General features: G+C 33.4%; 2 protein-coding genes across 2 annotated transcripts; one reads left to right on the forward strand and one right to left on the reverse strand.

Annotated features, from left to right (window-relative positions):
• The first annotated feature begins 347 nt into the window (after positions 1-347).
• LOC111374602 (phosphoglucomutase, cytoplasmic) lies at positions 348-12,310 on the forward strand. Its single transcript, XM_022997297.1, has 17 exons — positions 348-459; positions 797-852; positions 1,699-1,812; positions 1,928-1,990; positions 7,507-7,626; positions 7,719-7,819; positions 8,369-8,428; positions 8,524-8,623; positions 8,731-8,888; positions 8,970-9,065; positions 9,245-9,308; positions 9,386-9,467; positions 9,586-9,761; positions 9,869-9,945; positions 11,272-11,404; positions 11,662-11,778; positions 11,879-12,310. Exons 1-17 carry the CDS (start codon positions 363-365, stop codon positions 11,948-11,950), a joined length of 1,686 nt encoding a protein of 561 aa, XP_022853065.1. The 5' UTR covers positions 348-362; the 3' UTR covers positions 11,951-12,310.
• Positions 2,745-6,647, reverse strand: LOC111374603. Its single transcript, XM_022997298.1, has 2 exons — positions 3,518-6,647; positions 2,745-3,377 (listed from the first exon to the last, which is right to left on the reverse strand). Exons 1-2 carry the CDS (start codon positions 3,975-3,977, stop codon positions 3,046-3,048), a joined length of 792 nt encoding a protein of 263 aa, XP_022853066.1. The 5' UTR covers positions 3,978-6,647; the 3' UTR covers positions 2,745-3,045.
• Positions 12,311-19,467: the final 7,157 nt, after the last annotated feature.

Consider the following 19,467-nt stretch of genomic DNA (forward strand, 5'->3'; position numbering starts at 1 on the left):
ATTTGGTGATCCAATCAATTTGCAGGACCTGACTCTGTTCCTTCTTTACTTCTTAACAAGTTTTTGTGCAAAGGTCTGATTGCGCCCTAAAACTTAACTGGCCATTATAACCAATAGCTGATAGAAGCTGTTTCAATCAAATCATACGTCTAATACACTGAGTAATTAACAAGGAAGCTATTTTACTGAAGTCTCTTGAAGATTCAACATGCAGATTGCTCTCTGATGATTAACCTGCTTCTAGGATACTATGTTCATGTCAAACATTTCTTAAACACTTTAGAATGTGAATTCTCTATCAAGTATGCTTACTTGCAATGATCCTGAAATGGCTCTTAATTTTCAAATCTTATTTATATTTCATGTGGTTGTTTCAGGTGAAAGTATTTAAGCAACCTAAGTACTTGGAAAATTTTGTTCAGTCGACATTTAATGCACTTGGGGCCGACAAAGTCAGAGGTGATATTTCTGTATTAATGAAACGCTAGCGTTATGTTGTATGTTATATTATTATTTCTTAAATCAATAATGCCTTCAACTTGCTGCTAAATAGTAGATTTGTGATCAAGTTGTGTTCACTCACACACAACTTCTAAGTTGGCATGAAAATGTCTTGAGTGTTTTTAATGATAGACTGTGCATCTTTCGATTGGAATTATTTCAGAAAACTGGGGTATATTGCAGAAATTTTAGTGTGTACCTTGTGCATTAGGAGAACCCTACCTTGCTTCAGTCAGAAACAACTTACTCAGCTTCCACAAACTTTGTTTTCTGTTTCTGATGCGTATTGGTTCAGGTGCTACACTTGTCGTTTCTGGTGATGGTCGCTATTATTCAAAGGATGCTATTCAGGTACAAATTATACAATTTGATTCCAAAGGCAATATCGACTGCCTAATTCAGTGAATTTCCTTACTTGTCGTCTCTAGTAACATGATTTTGATTGCAGAGCGTTTTTGTCAATTCTGTTTTCCTTCGGATATCTACTGCTAGTATTGTCATAAATAAACACTGTCCAGTGGCATAATAGATCTATATTTTGTTGAACCATTTGATAAAAAAATTTAAGCTCTTACAGAAGACCCATATGTTTATCATTCAAATATTGTCTTCAACACACCCGCATGTGTCTAGTTGTGGTTCATTGTTTATTATAGATTGATACGTTCACAGTATCATTAAGAACCTGTTTCAAAACCATTATTTTCAAGCTCTTTTTTCTACATACTCATTTTTAATTACACATTCACACAATGAAATATTCTACATATAAACCCAAAATTTTTCCCTACTTTTTGACTACACATTCTCCAAAAAAACACTATTCAAAACTTTGTTTTCCCCAATTAATAGTTGTCAAACAAGTGCTTAATGTGTGGCGGCGAGACTTTCTTTAATACAAACCGCTTGATTTAAAAGCTTAAGCGGTTAAAGAGGGCTACATGTACATCATTTAAATATTGTATTTTTAACAAACGATCAAAAAAATAAAATATTGTATTTTTAACATATTTGAATGATGAAAACTTCATATGCATCAAATGTATCAGCATATTTTTTTTGGTGGATGATTTGTTCTTAATTTGAGCTGTTAAGGGACTCAGTGTCCGGGTCATTGATTCTTTGTATAAATATGCTTGCTTCTCCATGTATTGATAGATGACATTGTTATTCCCTAATGATTTTATCCCATGGCAGATAATCATTAAAATGGCTGCTGCAAATGGAGTAAGATGTATTTGGGTCGGTCAAAATGGATTGCTATCTACTCCTGCTATATCAGCTGTTATTCGTGAAAGAGTTGGGGCTGATGTAAGTTTTTTCATGGGATAAACATCCAACCGTTTCCTTTTAATTTTCTTGGTAAACATGAAAAGATTGGTTTTGACATGATGCTGATCTTGGTTAGCCTGTGACACTTGAACAGGGATCTAAGGCAAATGGAGCTTTTATATTAACTGCTAGCCACAACCCTGGGGGACCACATGAGGTGTGTGCCAGAATTGGTTGATTGTTGTTTAACCCTTTTGGATGCCTGGATCATGTTTTGATTCTAAATATTGAATGAAACATTTCTAATTTTGATGAACCTCCAGGCTTCATTAGTTGTATTTCATGATTACCTCACTAACTAGTTTTTATATATTATTATTAATCAAGCTCTTTTTATTTTGGGAATATTTCATGATTACCTCACTAACTAGTTGTATTTCATGATTACCTCACTAACATGTATATATAGTCTCACTCACTACACCTGCAATCTAAGTCTAGTTCACAGAATCTACGAAATACCCACTTTCATAGTATAAAATAAAGTCGCTTGACCTCTCCAATTTATCCTGCTCCATCTTTCTATAGATTCATTTAACATTAATATATCTACGTCGAAATGAGTTTTTTTTCTTCCATTCTTTTGGTCCAAGAGCATCTGATTTGTTAGGAATTATCTTTGACAGTTCCTCATTGTTGATAGGTCGGTCTTTCTGGTTCCTGATATGACCTTGTTTTTGGTTTTATCATTTGAGGACACCTAGTTCATAACTCTCTTTTTAATAAGTTTGCTTTATCAATGAAAAAATATGCCTGCTGTTAATTCTCATGACAGAGGCATTATATTTTTTCAGGGAAATGCTTTCTTTGCTCGAACTTCTTTGGGAGTATTTTGCAGGGGAAAAAATAATTTTGAATATTTTGGCAAGAAAATGTCAAAGACTGGGGTGGGGGGGAGAAGAAGAATTTAACAGAAGATGGTAGAATAAGGGGAGGGATACGCCATAAGTCATCAAAATAATTATTCATTCATCATCAACTGAAAATTACAATGCAAAATAGGTTTAAATAGTAAAGCAATCCTAACGAGCTTGGGCCCGAGCACATACAAGTCCAAATTTAAATAATAGTCCAAGAAAATAAATAAAGCTTAAATAAAATAAGTAAACATCGTTCGATGTCCTCATCAACTCTCCCGGGGTGGGAGAAAAACTCGACCCTGTCGAGTTGATAGATAGTATTGGCTGCAGTCAATATGATACTCCAAATGCTTCAAGTTAAGCTATGGGGGACGATTTTTCTGACGAACCAAATAACGAAATTCCATGATTGATAGTACTGAAAATTGTAGCTTAGTCCCAAGAATATGATCTGACCAAGGGGGCGATCTTTCCTTCTAGCCAAGTACTGATATTGGACTCCAAATAACCAATACTCATGGACCTCATCTTCAAAATTTTCACATGATTGTACATAATGAGGAGCATAAGAAGCACGTCGATCTACCCAACAAACAAGGAAGTACTGAATTTTGTCATCATTGATCAATACAACACGTTCATCTAAAATAACATCAATTTTATCTTTGTGTGCTGTGATAGATGGTATTAAAGTAGAAATATCAATATAGTCAAATTGGGGGTCCACAAAGTTAGGTAGAAATGGATCGTCAAAGAAAGTAATACGGTGTTTGTAAGTAATGAAGTCCTCAATATTTAAAGCTTTTTGTGTGCTGTGATAGATGGTATTAAAGTAGAAATATCAATATAGTCAAATTGGGGGTCCACAAAGTTAGGTAGAAATGGATCGTCAAAGAAAGTAATACGGTGTTTGTAAGTAATGAAGTCCTCAATATTTAAAGCGGAGTGGTAGCCAAAATGTGATGAAAGGGCAATAACATGTGCATTTGAACCAACATGCTTTAAAATTTTTAAAGGACCAGCACTACAAGCTTGCAATATGACATAATCCCCAATATTAAATTCAAAATATCGTTTATGCGAATCAGCTTGAAGTTTATATAATGCATTACTTGCGTCATGTTGTTTATTGATCTCAATATGCAAATCATGAAGATGATATACAAATGCTTCAGCTGACAACGACACACTAGCATGCGGGGACATGGGAATAAGATCTAACGATCGCCTAGACTTATAACTATGAACAACTTCAAATGGATTTAAATCTAGAGACCGATTCATAGAATTGTTATATGCGGTGTGAACAGTTGGGGGGATCGAGTCCCAATTCCCAAGATTTTTCTGGACTAGAGACTGTAATAAATTGCCAAGACTTCGGTTAGCAATTTCGTTTTGACCATCAGTTTGAGGTTGGTCAGTAGTGGAGAATTTCGATTTAGTGCTAAGAACAGGCGACTAGATTCTCCAAGAGTGACTAGTGAAATCATCAAACTCTTTGAGTTGGGTAAGGGTATGACATATAACATGTGATCAAGAGTTGTCGGAAACAAGGGGTATAGTTTCTAAAGTCTCGAGAAGGGTCGGGATTCCACTTAAGGAAGTGTCCTCACAATCATTCAAGTCATCAAAATTTTCAAGTTTATACTCATAGACTAGATCTTCTAACGACTCTTCTATTACATCATTTCGTTCTTCTATGACTAAGGCTCGGTTAGGACATTTGGAAGAGATGTGGCCAAAGTCCTTACAGCTGATGCATAGCAGGTGAGAAGAAGTCCCTGGAGTTTCAAAAATTTTACACTTATTTTTCAAGATTTGAGGAACATTAGAAGGGGGAGGTCCTAGAAGAGACTTAACAGTTGGAGGTGGAGCCAATGAGACGGAAGAATGGTTGTCAATACGCCTTCTGTAAGGATAAGGGGGCCTTGGACTATTACGACCTTTACACTTTTTTTTTCAAATGGGAGGAACACTAGACGGGGGAAGTCCTAGAAGGGACTTAACAAGAGGAAGGGAAGCCAATGAAACCGAAGGATGATTGTCGTTACGCTTTCTACATAAAGAAGATGACTTTGGGCTATCACGACCTTTACACTTGTTTTTCCTAAGGGAAGGAACACTAGACTGGGAATGCTCTATGATAGATTTATGATGAAATGACGCTAATGAGATGGGTGAACGATGGTGATCACGCTTTTCATATGCAATACTAATAAGTAACTTGTAGTCCCGAGCTGAAGAGTAAGCTTGATCAAAAGTAGTGATGCCTCGAAGGAAAAGCTCACGCCTAAGTTCATCTCGTAGACCTTGTATAAACCTACTTAAAGTCAGGGCCTCATCTTCAACGACATGACATTTCACTCGAAATTCCTCAAATTGAGCAATGTACTCAGTTACTAACCGATTCTCTTGTGTAAGGGTGTTTCATTGGGTAAAAATTTCATGATCTAAGTAACCTTCGAAAGTAGGAATATCTAAGTCAATGCCTTCAAAGAAATGCTCCTTACGACGAGGAAGAGAATGAGTACCATGATGACCATGACCTTGTTCTCGCTCACGAACCTGATCCCTATTCCTATGATCGCGTCGAAAATATTCTTGATCACTTTGTTCACGATGATATTGTCTATTATGAGACGCTTCAAAATTAGTATTAGTCAAACGAGGGGTTCGCTTAAAATTGTTCAACTTAGCAGCTAGGGTCTTTCTCTCCTCACAAATAGCAGTTATATTTGATTGGACAGTCGATAGGCTAGTGGCAAGTTGCGCTAATTGTTTAGTGAGTGCATCAAATTAGGATGGATCCATGGTCAATGTATTGGAAATAGAGACGACAAGACGACCTCTACGCAACTACATGCAATGTAATACCAGTTAAATGATGTGTTATGATGAGATCAGTGAACAATACGTGCAAGCAATGGAAAATAACTTGTACCAAATTTTTTTATTATTATTTAATTTTAAATATTGAGATTAATTAAATCCAAAACAAGCTAATACTGCTGGTACATATAAAATGGCAAAGCAAGGGTCAACACACTAGTCAAATTCTCCAATCAATTTAAGTGGGGAACAATGGAAGTCAATTCAGTCACTGGTATCAATTCGATTAATGGTTTCGATCAAGTAGGGTTTAAGGCTAAAATTATCACGATAACAGCAGCACAAGATTTTAATTGATGCAATTTTAAAAATGAAGCAGTAGTATAAATCAATACAAAATAGAGATCAAGGACTCCTTGTTGTTTAGTTTTGATTATTTGTATGCCGATTGATCTGAATTGCCGACTTATGAGCCCCAACTATGCTTCTGTTCTTCCCTTCGTGTCCAATGGTTTTAGCCCCTGTTGACTATAACTTGTGCTGATTCTAGTGTGGACGTAAAACTATGTGTGGTGACCGTGACTTTAGATTGTTGAGATGGATGAGGAAATATACGAGTGTGGTAATTGTGGTGGAAGTGTATGATCTTGGATTGGTGGTGGTGGCCTATGGCGATGAAGCGGTAGTGCTCTGGATGCTTGGGTACAATAGATAATGAAATGGTGGCGTGATGGTGATTAGAGGCGGCAGCGGCAAGAGAGTGGCTATGAGAGAGGAATCGGGTGAAATTGTGGGGTATTTGATGTTAATGGATTTGTTATAATCGGGCTTGGTTGGATATTTGGGACTGGGCCAGCTAGGAAGGGGTTTGGATCCTGTTATAGAGATAGGCCAGCTGGGGTTAGTGTTTGGGGAGTGGGCCTGGGTCGTAGAGAGTAGGCTGGGTTAGTTGGGCTAAATGGACTTAAATGCTAGGGTTTGGGATTTGTGTAACACCACAATTTTTTTTTTATTTATGAGCAGCAGCGGCAGCAGGAAAAAAGACGAGATTTTTTGTTTTTTTTTTTTTTGGGACGTGAACAGTACCCGTGAATAGTAATTTTTTTTTTTTTAAAGAAACTGACCAAAATACTAAATTGAAATTCTGGGTGAACAGTACCCGTGATGAACAGTAATTTTTTTTTTTTTTTTTTTAAACAACGAACGACAACTAGAAAAATGGAATATGCCACTTGTGCACTGAAAATATTTTCATTTTTGTTGTTTCAACAAATTTTGGAAAGAAATAAGAAGAAAATTTGGATTGTAGGAAAGACATTATCCAAGGTAAATTTGATGCAGTACCAACGGGACAATTAATTGAGAAATAAAACAGATCTATAGGGAGAGGGAATTAAAGAGAAGAATGGGGAATTGGGGGGGTGAAAGAAGAAGAATTTAACAGAAGAGGGTAAAATAAGAGGAGGGATGCGCCATAAGCCACCAAAATAATTATTCATTCATCATCAACTGAAAATTATAATGCAAAATAGGTTTAAATAGTAAAGCAACCCTAACGAGTTTAGGCTTGAGCCCATACAAGTCCAAATTTAAATAATAGTCCAAGAAAATAAATAAAGCTTAAATAAAATCAGTAAATGTCGTCCGATGTCCTCATCACATAGAATCTGGTTAGTGGTAGAATTATATGATTGGCATGGGAGGAGAAATTCAATTACTGGTCAAACATGTTTAGAATTAAAATCTACAATCTGCAGAGTATTTGTCTGGCTTTTTTAATTTCCTTTTCTCTTTTTCTTTTTCTTTTTATTTTGTTTACTTATAGACACTTAAAGTGGGAGGGAATATATTTAAGATAAAAAAGATCAATATGGGAGACCTTTATTGTATTATTGAATTTCAAATTACTGCTATCAAATATATGTGGAAGTAAGCTCCTTAAGCTGAGTGTTTGACTTCTTGTTTCTTTGAACTTTTTTCACAGGATTTTGGAATTAAATACAACATGGAAAATGGTGGACCTGCCCTTGAAGGGATTACCGATAAGATCTTTGAGAATACTAAAACAATTAAGGAATACTTAATTGCGGAAGGCCTGCCAGATGTATGACCTGATTCACAAAGTGTTTTATTTGTTCCTAAGTCGGTGTTATTTTGTTGATCACTGATATTTCTCACTATTAATCTACACTGCAGGTGGACATCAGTACAATAGGTGTGACAAGCTTTGCAGGTCCTGAAGGACAATTTGACGTAGATGTTTTTGATTCAGCAAGTGATTATGTCAAGTTGATGAAGTATGTTATATTTTCATAATTGACATAAACAATTTCACTTGCTTATTGATAAAAAAATATGCTAAAAACGTGCGTTGTTAATCAATCAATTAGTATTGGCACTTGGCACCAGTTTTAAAAATCAAACCCCTCTATTTGTTTGACAATTGTCACTTTTTCCTAATGTTATTGCAACATTAGCCTTCCTGAAAATGGCACTTATGAATCATGCCTGCTATTCCAAATGTTTTATTTGTCTGTTAGTTTTCATATCTCTAAGACCTTTGTTAGTATTAGTTATGTTTCAATATCATTTCTTGCACTTTAAACTATTTATGATAATTGTGGTGCTTGTGCTTTTTTGCTTCAGTTAGAAGTCTAGGTGGTTCTGAATATATAAATTTTAGGAATATATTGCCATGGGTATCCATCTCAACGTTTTCACTAAAGTGTTTGAAGCAGTGAGCTTTAATATTTTTCTGACAGTTCTCTTCTCTTGGCCTCCTCTTTCTTGCATGATCTGTAGACCAATTTTTTGTGCTAACATTTTTTCCAATGATCTCTTCTCAGATCCATTTTTGATTTCCAGTCTATCCAGAAGTTGCTTACATCTCCGAAATTCACTTTCTGGTATTTATGCTGGCTTTCGTGTCATGTGCATAATAGTTTCTTCTCGTACTCATCAAATAATGATTGATTGTCTAAATTCTGGTTTCATATATTAGTTATGATGCACTTCATGGAGTTGCTGGGGCATATGCTAAACGTATATTTGTGGAAGAGCTAGGTGCAGATGAAAGCTCTCTACTTAATTGTGTACCTAAGGTATTTGTGTTGTTCTCCCAGAACATGCTTTAAGAAAATTATAGTTAAATATAGTCTTTCTGATGCACCTTTCCTCTGTTTATTTCTGCATGACATGACACTGGCAGGAAGACTTTGGTGGAGGGCATCCAGATCCCAATCTGACCTATGCAAAAGAGTTAGTTGCACGTATGGGACTGAGTAAGACAAAGTCAGAACAGCAGCCCCCCGAATTTGGAGCTGCTGCTGATGGAGATGCAGACCGCAATATGATCCTCGGGAAAAGGTAGCCTCCTCTTATATTAATTTGGTTTTCAAACAACTTTCATCCCTGAATCACCTTTTTTTTCTTATATTGTGTGGGCAGGTTTTTTGTTACTCCATCTGATTCTGTTGCTATAATTGCTGCAAATGCTGTTCAAGCAATACCTTACTTTTCTGGGGGCCTAAAAGGAGTCGCAAGGTTCTATTTTAGTTTTCTTCACTTCCGTAGATTACGGAATCTTTGTCTTCTTATTCATTCACGTGCTTCTGTACATGGGCACTGCCTAATTTTTGCATGCTGAAATTTTCATCAATATTATGGTTGGTCAATTGTTTCTTTTATATGTGAATTCACCATTAATATTCTTCTTCCTGCAGGAGCATGCCCACTTCAGCTGCTCTTGATGTTGTTGCTAAACACTTGAATTTGAAATTTTTTGAGGTATTATTACAACTCAAGAAATTTAGAATTTCTATCTGCAATTAGTTTTAGAGGCTTAATATGATATCTCTGTTAAGGTTCCCACTGGCTGGAAATTCTTTGGTAACTTGATGGATGCTGGAATGTGTTCAGTCTGTGGTGAAGAAAGTTTTGGAACTGGTAGGATATGCGTGTTCATCCCTGCAAATGATAAATAAGAGAATAATTGGCATTTTTATTGCAAGTATTTGATTCAATTTGATGCCTTTTCGATCTTTTTTTTTCTCAATGTTGATAGGCTCCGACCACATACGTGAGAAAGATGGAATTTGGGCTGTTTTGGCTTGGCTATCTATTCTGGCCTATAAAAATAAAGATAACCTTGGGGAAGAGAAGCTCGTGAGTGTTGAAGACATTGTTCGCCAGCACTGGGCTACTTATGGACGCCACTATTACACTCGATATGATTATGAGGTATGCATGATATGCAATTTGTTGTACTTGCTATTTCTCGTAATAAGAAACACATTGTTATATCCGTGGATCATCATTTTGAGCTCAAACTCCATTGCTTCTTCAAGAATGTTGATGCAGGTGGTGCAAAGGAACTGATGGCACATTTGGTGAGGCTACAATCCTCCCTTGATGAAGTTAACAAGTATGCTTCTCTTTTCATCTTCGATAATACTTGATCTGAATATGCGAAGTAGTACATATTGAACCTATGTCCCCTCATAATTGCCTTAAATGCCATTTATTTTCACATGAAAAGCATGGTTTGCATGCATGGACGTCTGCAAATTGCAGCAGTTTTCATTTGAAGTATGCATATGTAAGAACTCGACTTGATGCTATAGGATCATCTCCTCTGTTAAGGAAATTGTTCTCTTCCAATCCCTTCTATTGGTAACTTAAAAATTAAAAGCCCGTCGATCTTTAATTTTTCCACATGCACAAGTGCTGTGTACTCTGAATGTTGGTTTCCTTTTTGCAGTATTATCAATATATCTTTTCTTTCGGCTCCATTAGACTATTGATGTCACATCATTTGTGTGTATTTTTTTCATCCTACATGTTACTGCCTAGGGGCAGATAACATTGAAAATTGTATATTTTTTGTTTTTTTATAGAGGGAAGATGGTTAAATAGCTTGTTCTGGGTATTGTTTGTCGACCGATCTTTGGGTTTCTGGTATTATTTCTTGTAGTGGTATTATAGTAAATGAATTGGAAGTGAAATTCTTAACAAATGTTGAATAATTTTTAACCATGATCTTGACTCAAATTTTTGTCAGAGGGAGATATTCAATACCTAAATTTCTTCTTCGAGAACATAGGCTGATGTTGTCATAGTTGAAATTGGTTGAGAGCAGTTATAGGTCGAGCATCTAATAGATCATTCTCCCAAAATTTCACCTCAAAGAAACAATTTGAGGACAGAGAGAGGTAGAGCTGAAGCATGCAGAGAACTATTCAAGTCTTTGTTCATATGTATATGGTATGACTTCTAATGGAGTTTTTCAATGATATTTCAATATCATTGAATATATCTAAAATCAGTGGCCTACATTATTTTATAACTATTCCTATTTATACAAAAATAAATAAATAAATAAAATTGGAAAGTTGCTGAATAACGAAGTAGTAAATTTCCTAAATTGAAACTAATAATTATGGGTGAAAATTAAATGATTATATATTTTATATTTTTCTGCCTAGGGTAAATGCATATCTTTTACAAGTATTTGATGAAATCTGATCATTTCCACTGGATAAGACGACATTGACTCTATTGAGCTAAACTACAAACAGAATTACAAAAAAATTAGATCAATGTATTGAAACTTTTGTCGACAACTGTAATTGATATGGACCTCTTTTTTTTTTTTTTGGCCAGTGACAATTTTTGTTACGACAATATTTGGGTACTCAATTCTGGAAAAATATTTCTTTTTGCTTAGATCTTACACTCTTCATTATTACAGAATAATAAAGGGAATAAGATCAGACGTATCAAATGTTGTCAATGCTGATGAATTTGAGTACAAGGATCCTGTTGATGGTTCCATTTCGAAGCATCAGGGCATCCGGTATCTGTTTGAAGATGGATCCCGATTGGTAAAAATTTTCTTCCTTCCCAGCAATATTTCCATTAACATTTATGACATCATCTTTACACACCTAAAATTGGGTCAAGTTATATTTGTTCAAGTTGATTCTGTACTAATACGAACCTAACATGATCCTGGGATTGCATCAGTAACCAAACTATAAATAATCAAGTATTTAGAGGACGGCATGAAAGAGATTTTCTGGTCTTTTTTTTTTTTTCTTTTAAGAGTTATCTCTGAGATCCAATTTTGATAATGCTCCAGGTTTTCCGTCTTTCTGGAACTGGTTCAGAGGGGGCTACCATCCGTCTTTATGTTGAGCAATATGAGAAGGATTCGTCCAAGATAGGGAGAGATTCTCAAGAAGCACTTGCTCCTCTGGTAAGACATCATGCATGCAGCTTTATGATTCCTGCACCCCCTCTCCCTCACACACTCTCTCTCTTAAGTGTGTGTTACAATTGGTTCGATTTGGCTTCAGGTTGAGGTTGCACGTAAGCTATCTAAGATGCAAGAATTCACCGGTCGATCTGCCCCGACTGTCATTACATAGACACGCTACTAAATGATATACTCAGTAAGAAATTAATTACTTTTTCTGATTGTGTGGATGCTAGAGAACCTGTACACAATCAGAACTTATAAAAGTTCTCTATAAATCCATCCTTTACATAATTGGCTTTTGATTGGAATAATGTGGATTGATACTTAACTGCTGACCCAGAATTTTGTAAAATCTGGGCACCAAACATAATCTATTCAATTGGCTTTTGATTGGAATAATGTGGATTGATACTTAACTGCTGACCCAGAATTTTGTAAAATCTGGGCACCAAACACAATCTATTCGTACTTTTATGCACTTCTATTTTGTAATCTTTATTTATTTGACTCCAATGAGTTGGACTGGACATGATAATGCGCGTCTTTAAGTTTCTTGCATGGTAGGAAACTCAAAATGTCGTATTTTATTCTTTTGATGTGCAAATAATAGTGCTTGGGCATTGCACCTGCTACAGTAGGGTTGACCTAATATTGACACTTCCTAGATCCTCAGTTGAATATATTTCAGTTGTCAGTATCTGTTATGAAAGTTAAGTTGTGAATGATATTTGTCAATGTCATTTGCAAAGGTTGGACTGAAACTACTCGTCCAAGAAGTTTTCGGAAAAATTGAAAATATGTAAAGTGTCTCCTTCAATCACGTATTTGGACTACAATATTATGTAGAAATTAGTTGTAGCCAAAGCATAAATTGTTCGATTCATGTTAAATGCACTTTTTTTTCAAAATCACTTAAAAGGGCAAGGAATTTGGCAGAGACTTGTACCAATTTATTAATTCGGGTAAAAAGTCGAAGGAACCTCAAGAAAGAGACGTATAACTAGTTGAAATAAATGTGTCTTTTATCATGTTCAAATAAATTTATGCTAGTTGACCTATTAATTTATTGTCAAATACATTAAAATGGAATTCCTACTATCTAGATTGATGAGATATGTGTTCACCAATGTCATTATGATCTGGTGAAATAATTCGTAGCATTCTTTAATATAAATTCCAAGTTAAGAATTTTACTTGAAAAGATGAGTTCCAAGATCTTGTAAATGGTTGAATCACATTGCTTTTGAAATTTTCAAATCTACATTTTTTTTGCACTTCAATGGTCTCAATGCTGATCACAATAGAAAGGGATTATTATTTATAATTTAAGTGCTTTACTTTGTGAGTTTTCATGTCAAAATAGTGATTTTAGGTAGGGGTGTAAGCGGTCCGGTTTTACCGATTTTGATAGATTTTCAAATCAAACTGTTTAAAACGGTTTGAGAAAAACTCAAAACCTAAACCAAACCATTTTGAACGGTTTGAAAAAAAACTCAAACCTAAACCTAACGGTTTGGTCCAGTTTTAAACCGTCGGTTTCGCCATATATTTTTTTTGCCCGTTTACTTTTATGTCTTTAATTCATTGAATTCAATATATATTTATATCTTACTATTAATAAATCTAAAACAAACTAAACTCCTATTTGAACCAAATTTTTGGGATAAAAAAATTAAAATTTGGACCGTTATCCCACACGTCCAGCCGCCTTTGTTGACATGTTGTTTCATGTGTGGGACTCAACCTCCTCTCCAACAGTCAATTTTCTCATTATGATGATATGAAAAATGTGGTTCAAACAGGAGCTAAATATATCTACTATAAATTTAAATACCCACTAAATCAAAGTGAAATTACAATAAACTAAAACATAGTTTTTTTTCACTTTTGGGGGCTAATGACAATACAATAACGTTACGATAAAAGTCTACTAAACTAGATATAAAGCCCAAAAACATAATTATGTCCAATACTACCTCATGATCATCATATCTGAAAAAATGATACTAATTAAATAAAGAGAATAACCAACCATAATAATAAAGCAATTGTTTATAATATCTAAACATAACAATTACACAAGTTTATGTTTGTGTGATGTTTTGTGTGATGTTACGAAACATATTTAATTTCATATTCTTACCTTATTTTGCTCCAAAAAAATTATTGATTTGAAACTATATTCGTAGTAAATATTATCACCGAAAGTTTAGAATCTCTTTGTCTCCGATTTGGTATAATGAATTTCAATTCAACTTTGAAAAGGCGTGAAAAATCTGAAAAAGAAGTGTGTGGTGCCGATGATTTTTGATAGATTATGTTAGTCTTGAAATTATTAGATATATATTAGGATTATTGGATGATAATAATAATAATAATAATATATCTGTATTAGAAAATTAGAAATTGACAAAACTATTGAATTTTACATATTTGGATGAATTTTCAAAAAAATTCTTTTTTTCATTTTTTTATTTTTATATATTTTTTTGCCGGTCCGATTTGGTTTTAAACCGCAATTAAATTTCTCAAACCTAAACCAAACCATTTTGATCGGTTTGGTTTGGGTCAAAATCATTTCGTTGACCGGGTCCACGTGGTATCAAACCGACGGTTTCTAAAATGCGGTTTCGGTTCAATTTTTCGGTTTTGCGGTTTTTGCTTACAGCCCTAATTTTAGGTCATTTTCAATTTTGATAATATTTTTCATACGAATTTTCATCATTTTCCTTTTCTATCACTCTAAGATGTTAGGCAAAAAATTGAAGGTTGTATGGAGTTAATGGTGGTTATGGAGAGATGTAGGTTTGAATTTCAAATTCAAATCACTCTTTCCAACATTTTTTATGTCTTGTGGGTTAGGTCACCTTACATGGGCAATTCAGAATTTGTATTTTTCAACATTTTCCACTTGCACATGATGGGGTTGGCTCAAACCACAAGTGACAACAAATATTACAACTTAAATCCTTCTCAAGATCTATCTCACAAAAATTTATATGGTAAATAGATCGTGTAACCAGCGAGTAATATTAGAGCTTACGGTACTATAAACCTATTAGGAATATATAATAGTTCTATTAAAGGAAAATCACATCTCTTTATACTCCAAACTTACTTTCCAACATTAATTCAATATTTTCGATCATTTAAGTATTTATTAAACATACTTAAATTTTGCATCACATCATTGTATTCTATACCCTAAATGATTAAACACTATTGTTCAACGGGTGAATACAAATATAAATATTAGTCAAAATAACTTTCATTTTCTACTTGAGTCCTTCAACTTTAAATCAAATTCTTTTCTAGATATATTCTATCAAACTGAATTTATTATAGTTGTTGGTAACATGATAAAGTATCAACGCTGAAATAGAATCTCAAGAAACAGTCAAAAGTCATAATGGTATACATGAGATCATATAAACCTCAAGGTCTCACACAACGAGGAAGAAGGGAGGGTCGTAAAAGCACATGGTATAAAACGTGCGTTACGATATATTTTTTCCTTTCTTAAGGCGTATATTATACTCTTTATAAACATATAATATCGTACAGATCATAGTTCAGATATTTCTTGATACCTAACATGAGTTCTCCTTATATTCATTCATCTAGGTAATTTCAAATCAAGAACTCGATTTGACTACTAAACAGATTTAATAGATAGTAAAATCCATTTCTATTATCTTAATATTTCATCAAGGCGATCGGATCATGTATCCAACTTGATCATTTTCTCTCACCCTAAAGTGTCTAAGGCGATTGTTCATATTAATGAATCAATCTCAACTTGTTTGGCAAACTTTATATGTGCGAGTAAATCAATTTTTTCCTAATCTCAACATTAAACTACATATGAAGTCAAATTTGTTCATCAATGGGTACGCAAAACTCAATCAAGAGTTTGCTGATACATTGAGTATCATATTCTACGCAATTCTAAAGATTCGATATTACCAACAAGTATATCTCTAGACTAATGTCTCTCGAGAAAATATCATCAAATGTTTGGTTCCAACTTGATACTCAAGTACCACTGTCAAGACGATTGCGTTAGGCTACAAGTGTAACTATAAAGTTACCACAATACTATAAAAGCGTTCAACATGAAAACTATAAATCGATTCATGTAGATCTCTTCTATTATTTTTCAATTGAGAATAAAAATACAGTTTCTAGGTCTATTTGGTGTAACTCTAAGCCCCCGTTTGGCCCCCATTTTCTAGAAATAAAAATGGGAGGAATAGTGTTTTTTTGAAAAATGAATGGCTGAAAAAGAAGGAAAATTTTTGATTTATATGTAATATTATTTTATAGAAAATTGTGTGGTTGAAAATATGAAAGAGAAAAATGAAATGTAATGTAATAAAATTTAATAGGGGCCAAACGGGGGCTAAATTTAAACATACTATTACAGCTAGCATAGACATACAGAAGTGAATCCCATTATGAAATTTTTTTTTTATCTAACTCAATACACTCATATTGAGTATAACCTTTTTTTTTTTTTTAAATAGAACTTTCACCATATCGAATATTAGGTTGAAATTCTAAATTTCACATATATACTTCCATCACTTTCCTTAAATTTTCTCCATTGATTTTCTGAACCAAGAATCATTGAAATTAAATAGTTCTTAGCTTCTAATCGGAACCAAGAACCATTGAAATTAGATAGTTCTGTGATAGGCTCAGATAGATAGGAAACAAATTACTCCCATTTGAATCAGAAGTTTAAACTAACTCTTGTGTATTCAAAACTATTTATCAATACACATAATATCAATTTAAATAATATTCTCCAAAAAAATTTCCCTCATTGGGAAAAAATGTCAAATTTCACGGCTTATAACCCAAAAATCCATTCAAAATCTCACTTAAATACCTTTTTTTAGATTGTCATGTGTATCTCAGAGATACATCACGCTCTTAATAGACTCGCATTCCCAAACTTATTGTTAAGAACTTATATAATCGATTGTGAGTCTAGGATAACCTATATTTGGTTCCAAAGCTTGTATATATTGAAGGTATCAACATTGAGAGAACTCCATTAGGTGACATGTTGCAGTTAACCAAACAATAAATTGGACTGTATTATCTCAAGCCTTGTTACATTTAGCAATATTCTATTTCTTTTACCCAATAGACCATATAATTATTGGCGATTAAGGAATAGTTAATCCAATAAGAGTTTCTCTTTCATCACCAAGATCACTAAAGTCTCGTGTTAAAGATTCACGCTCTCAAACAGCTCTCAAAGTCTTTATTTAGATTATCTGATTTTTTACTACACTTTATAAAAGTCTAAATAGGTGCGATATCTTCAACTTAAGAAAATCAGAGGTACAACTGAAATGCATAAATACATCAATAGAGGTTTTGAAAAATGAAGTTCCATCTCTATCTCTCTTAATCATATCACGCAAAGAAATTCAGTTGAATTTACTCTATCGAAGTTTAACCATTACAATTTTGAATGATTTTCTCAACTCAAAACTTCAAACCATTACACAAATATCCAGAACCATAATAAATATCATCATTTTGAGTATAAATAGAACTACCACATATAAGTTTAAGCAAGAGACTAGTTTTAGAAGAACAGCAACTGAGATCAAGTTTAGTGTAGTCTTTGATACTATTTTAATATCAAATAGGAGGTTAGTTTCCTTACTTTGCAACAATAAATTGCATGGGCCAGTCATATAAACCTCTAATCTATGTTCATTATTTGTATATATCTATTTTATATTAAGTCAAAAACTTAATAATGGACTAAAGACACTTTTTGATCTCATAAAAAATGGGTTTCTAACTTTTGAATCCACTATCTATATAAAATAAGATCCCATATAAATAGTATTGACACGTAAACACTACTAAGAGAAACATATTCAAGTGCAGTGATCTTTAGCTCAACTTATTTCGAATTACGAGATTCAAACCATGTGATTGAAATAGTTGAACTTTTATAATATTGGTCCTCTACCAAAACCACTTTCGTGCACTTACGATCTGATATGTTCTTTTTGATCTATTTTTCACTCTTCTCATCTATCCCGCATTTGTTCTAGCTCATTTAATACTTAAGATCCGAAGTCTTATGCAAATTAGAACATTGCTATATAAGCACGTCCTCGAGACTTAAACAACATCAAGTCACACGTCTTTCAACTCACATATCGAGTAGTGTCAATAGAGAAAATTGAAGCTTCAATTCGAAGTTTTCATCTATTGAAAAGAGACTAGTTTGAACTTATTACTCACCAAAAAAATGTGATTAACAAAAATGTCAACACTATGTTAACTAAGTTACGTTCGAGAAAAGGATTATTTATAACAGAATTTAACAATTCAAATGCTTAAGCACTAGAATTTATCTTTTCCCGTACTTGACAAAGTTCTCTAGAGGAGTCATAACCCACATCAAGTCTAGTATTGCATGGTCAATGCTTTCTAAAATATCCCCTTTTTCTAGTATACTCAAAATCATATCATCCCAAATGTTATTGCATTTTGCTTATCACCTTTATTTAGGCAAACAATTATGGATTTTGATGCCATGATCTATCAGATTTTAGAGCCATTTTTATTCCTAATCAATACCCATTTATGCACATATACAATTTCGCATTAATGCAAATTAATGTATATGATCGTATTGGCACAGAGTCGAAAGTTTACTATGTTCCTAATCATCGTCCGCAATCCTATTATTTCACTATTATAGACTTAATTTCATAATGCAAAATTTCATAAAATTCCAAGTGAGAATTACATTAATTCTTCCAATTTGAGAACTCTCACTCGATGAATCAAACAGTTTTATGTGAGATTTTTGCAAAATCTTCCGATCGTCGAACAGTCACTTAACTGACAATCAATAGGTAAATGTAAAAATCTCACTAACTCTACTGACTTTAGCATTCATAAAAATTTACCAATTAATAGATACCATGTAATTCAATAATGTGCAATAAAAGTATAGCATACACATTTATTCAATTATGACATATACCATGATATCACAAATTAATTCTTCCAGAAAATAACTTCAATTATAATCCAAAAATGAAACTGACATTATTTAAGTTTTATTTTACAAATTCTTAATCTCATTTAAATATCTGTTACAACACAGTACTAACAAATGGGAAGTGGTATAAAAATTCTTATATTTTGTTTATCACCAAACACTTTGTCCCAAAAACATTTACGTGTTCCATTACGTTATTTTCCGAGTCCATTTATTAATTTAATAAACACGTAGCTTTTCAATTAGTTCCATTGCCTTTGTTTATTTAGCATTCCCCTAAGGATGCTATAAGTGTACATAAATATAGAAATATCGGATCAAACACAAAAATTGAAAACAAGTTATAATAGATCACATTACTTAATCAAAGACACACACAACTAATGAACATGGTATTTTAAATACTTTCAAAGACTTTCTCATTTTCAAAAAAATGAAAGCACTTCAAAAAAAAGTAATTTTCACTAGCCAAATACCACTTAATAAATATTCTTGATTTAAAGGGGGAAAAAATCTAGAACTTAATCAGGTTAAAATATATATATTTTTAATGCTTTTGACAAATAAAATTTTTTTTTTAACTATCTAAAATTTGATTTAATTAGACTAAAAAATTAAGAATAATTCAGGGATCAATT

Source organism: Olea europaea, unplaced genomic scaffold (genome assembly GCF_002742605.1).
Source record: "Olea europaea var. sylvestris unplaced genomic scaffold, O_europaea_v1 scaffold1264, whole genome shotgun sequence".
Classification (NCBI taxonomy): Eukaryota; Viridiplantae; Streptophyta; class Magnoliopsida; order Lamiales; family Oleaceae; genus Olea; species Olea europaea.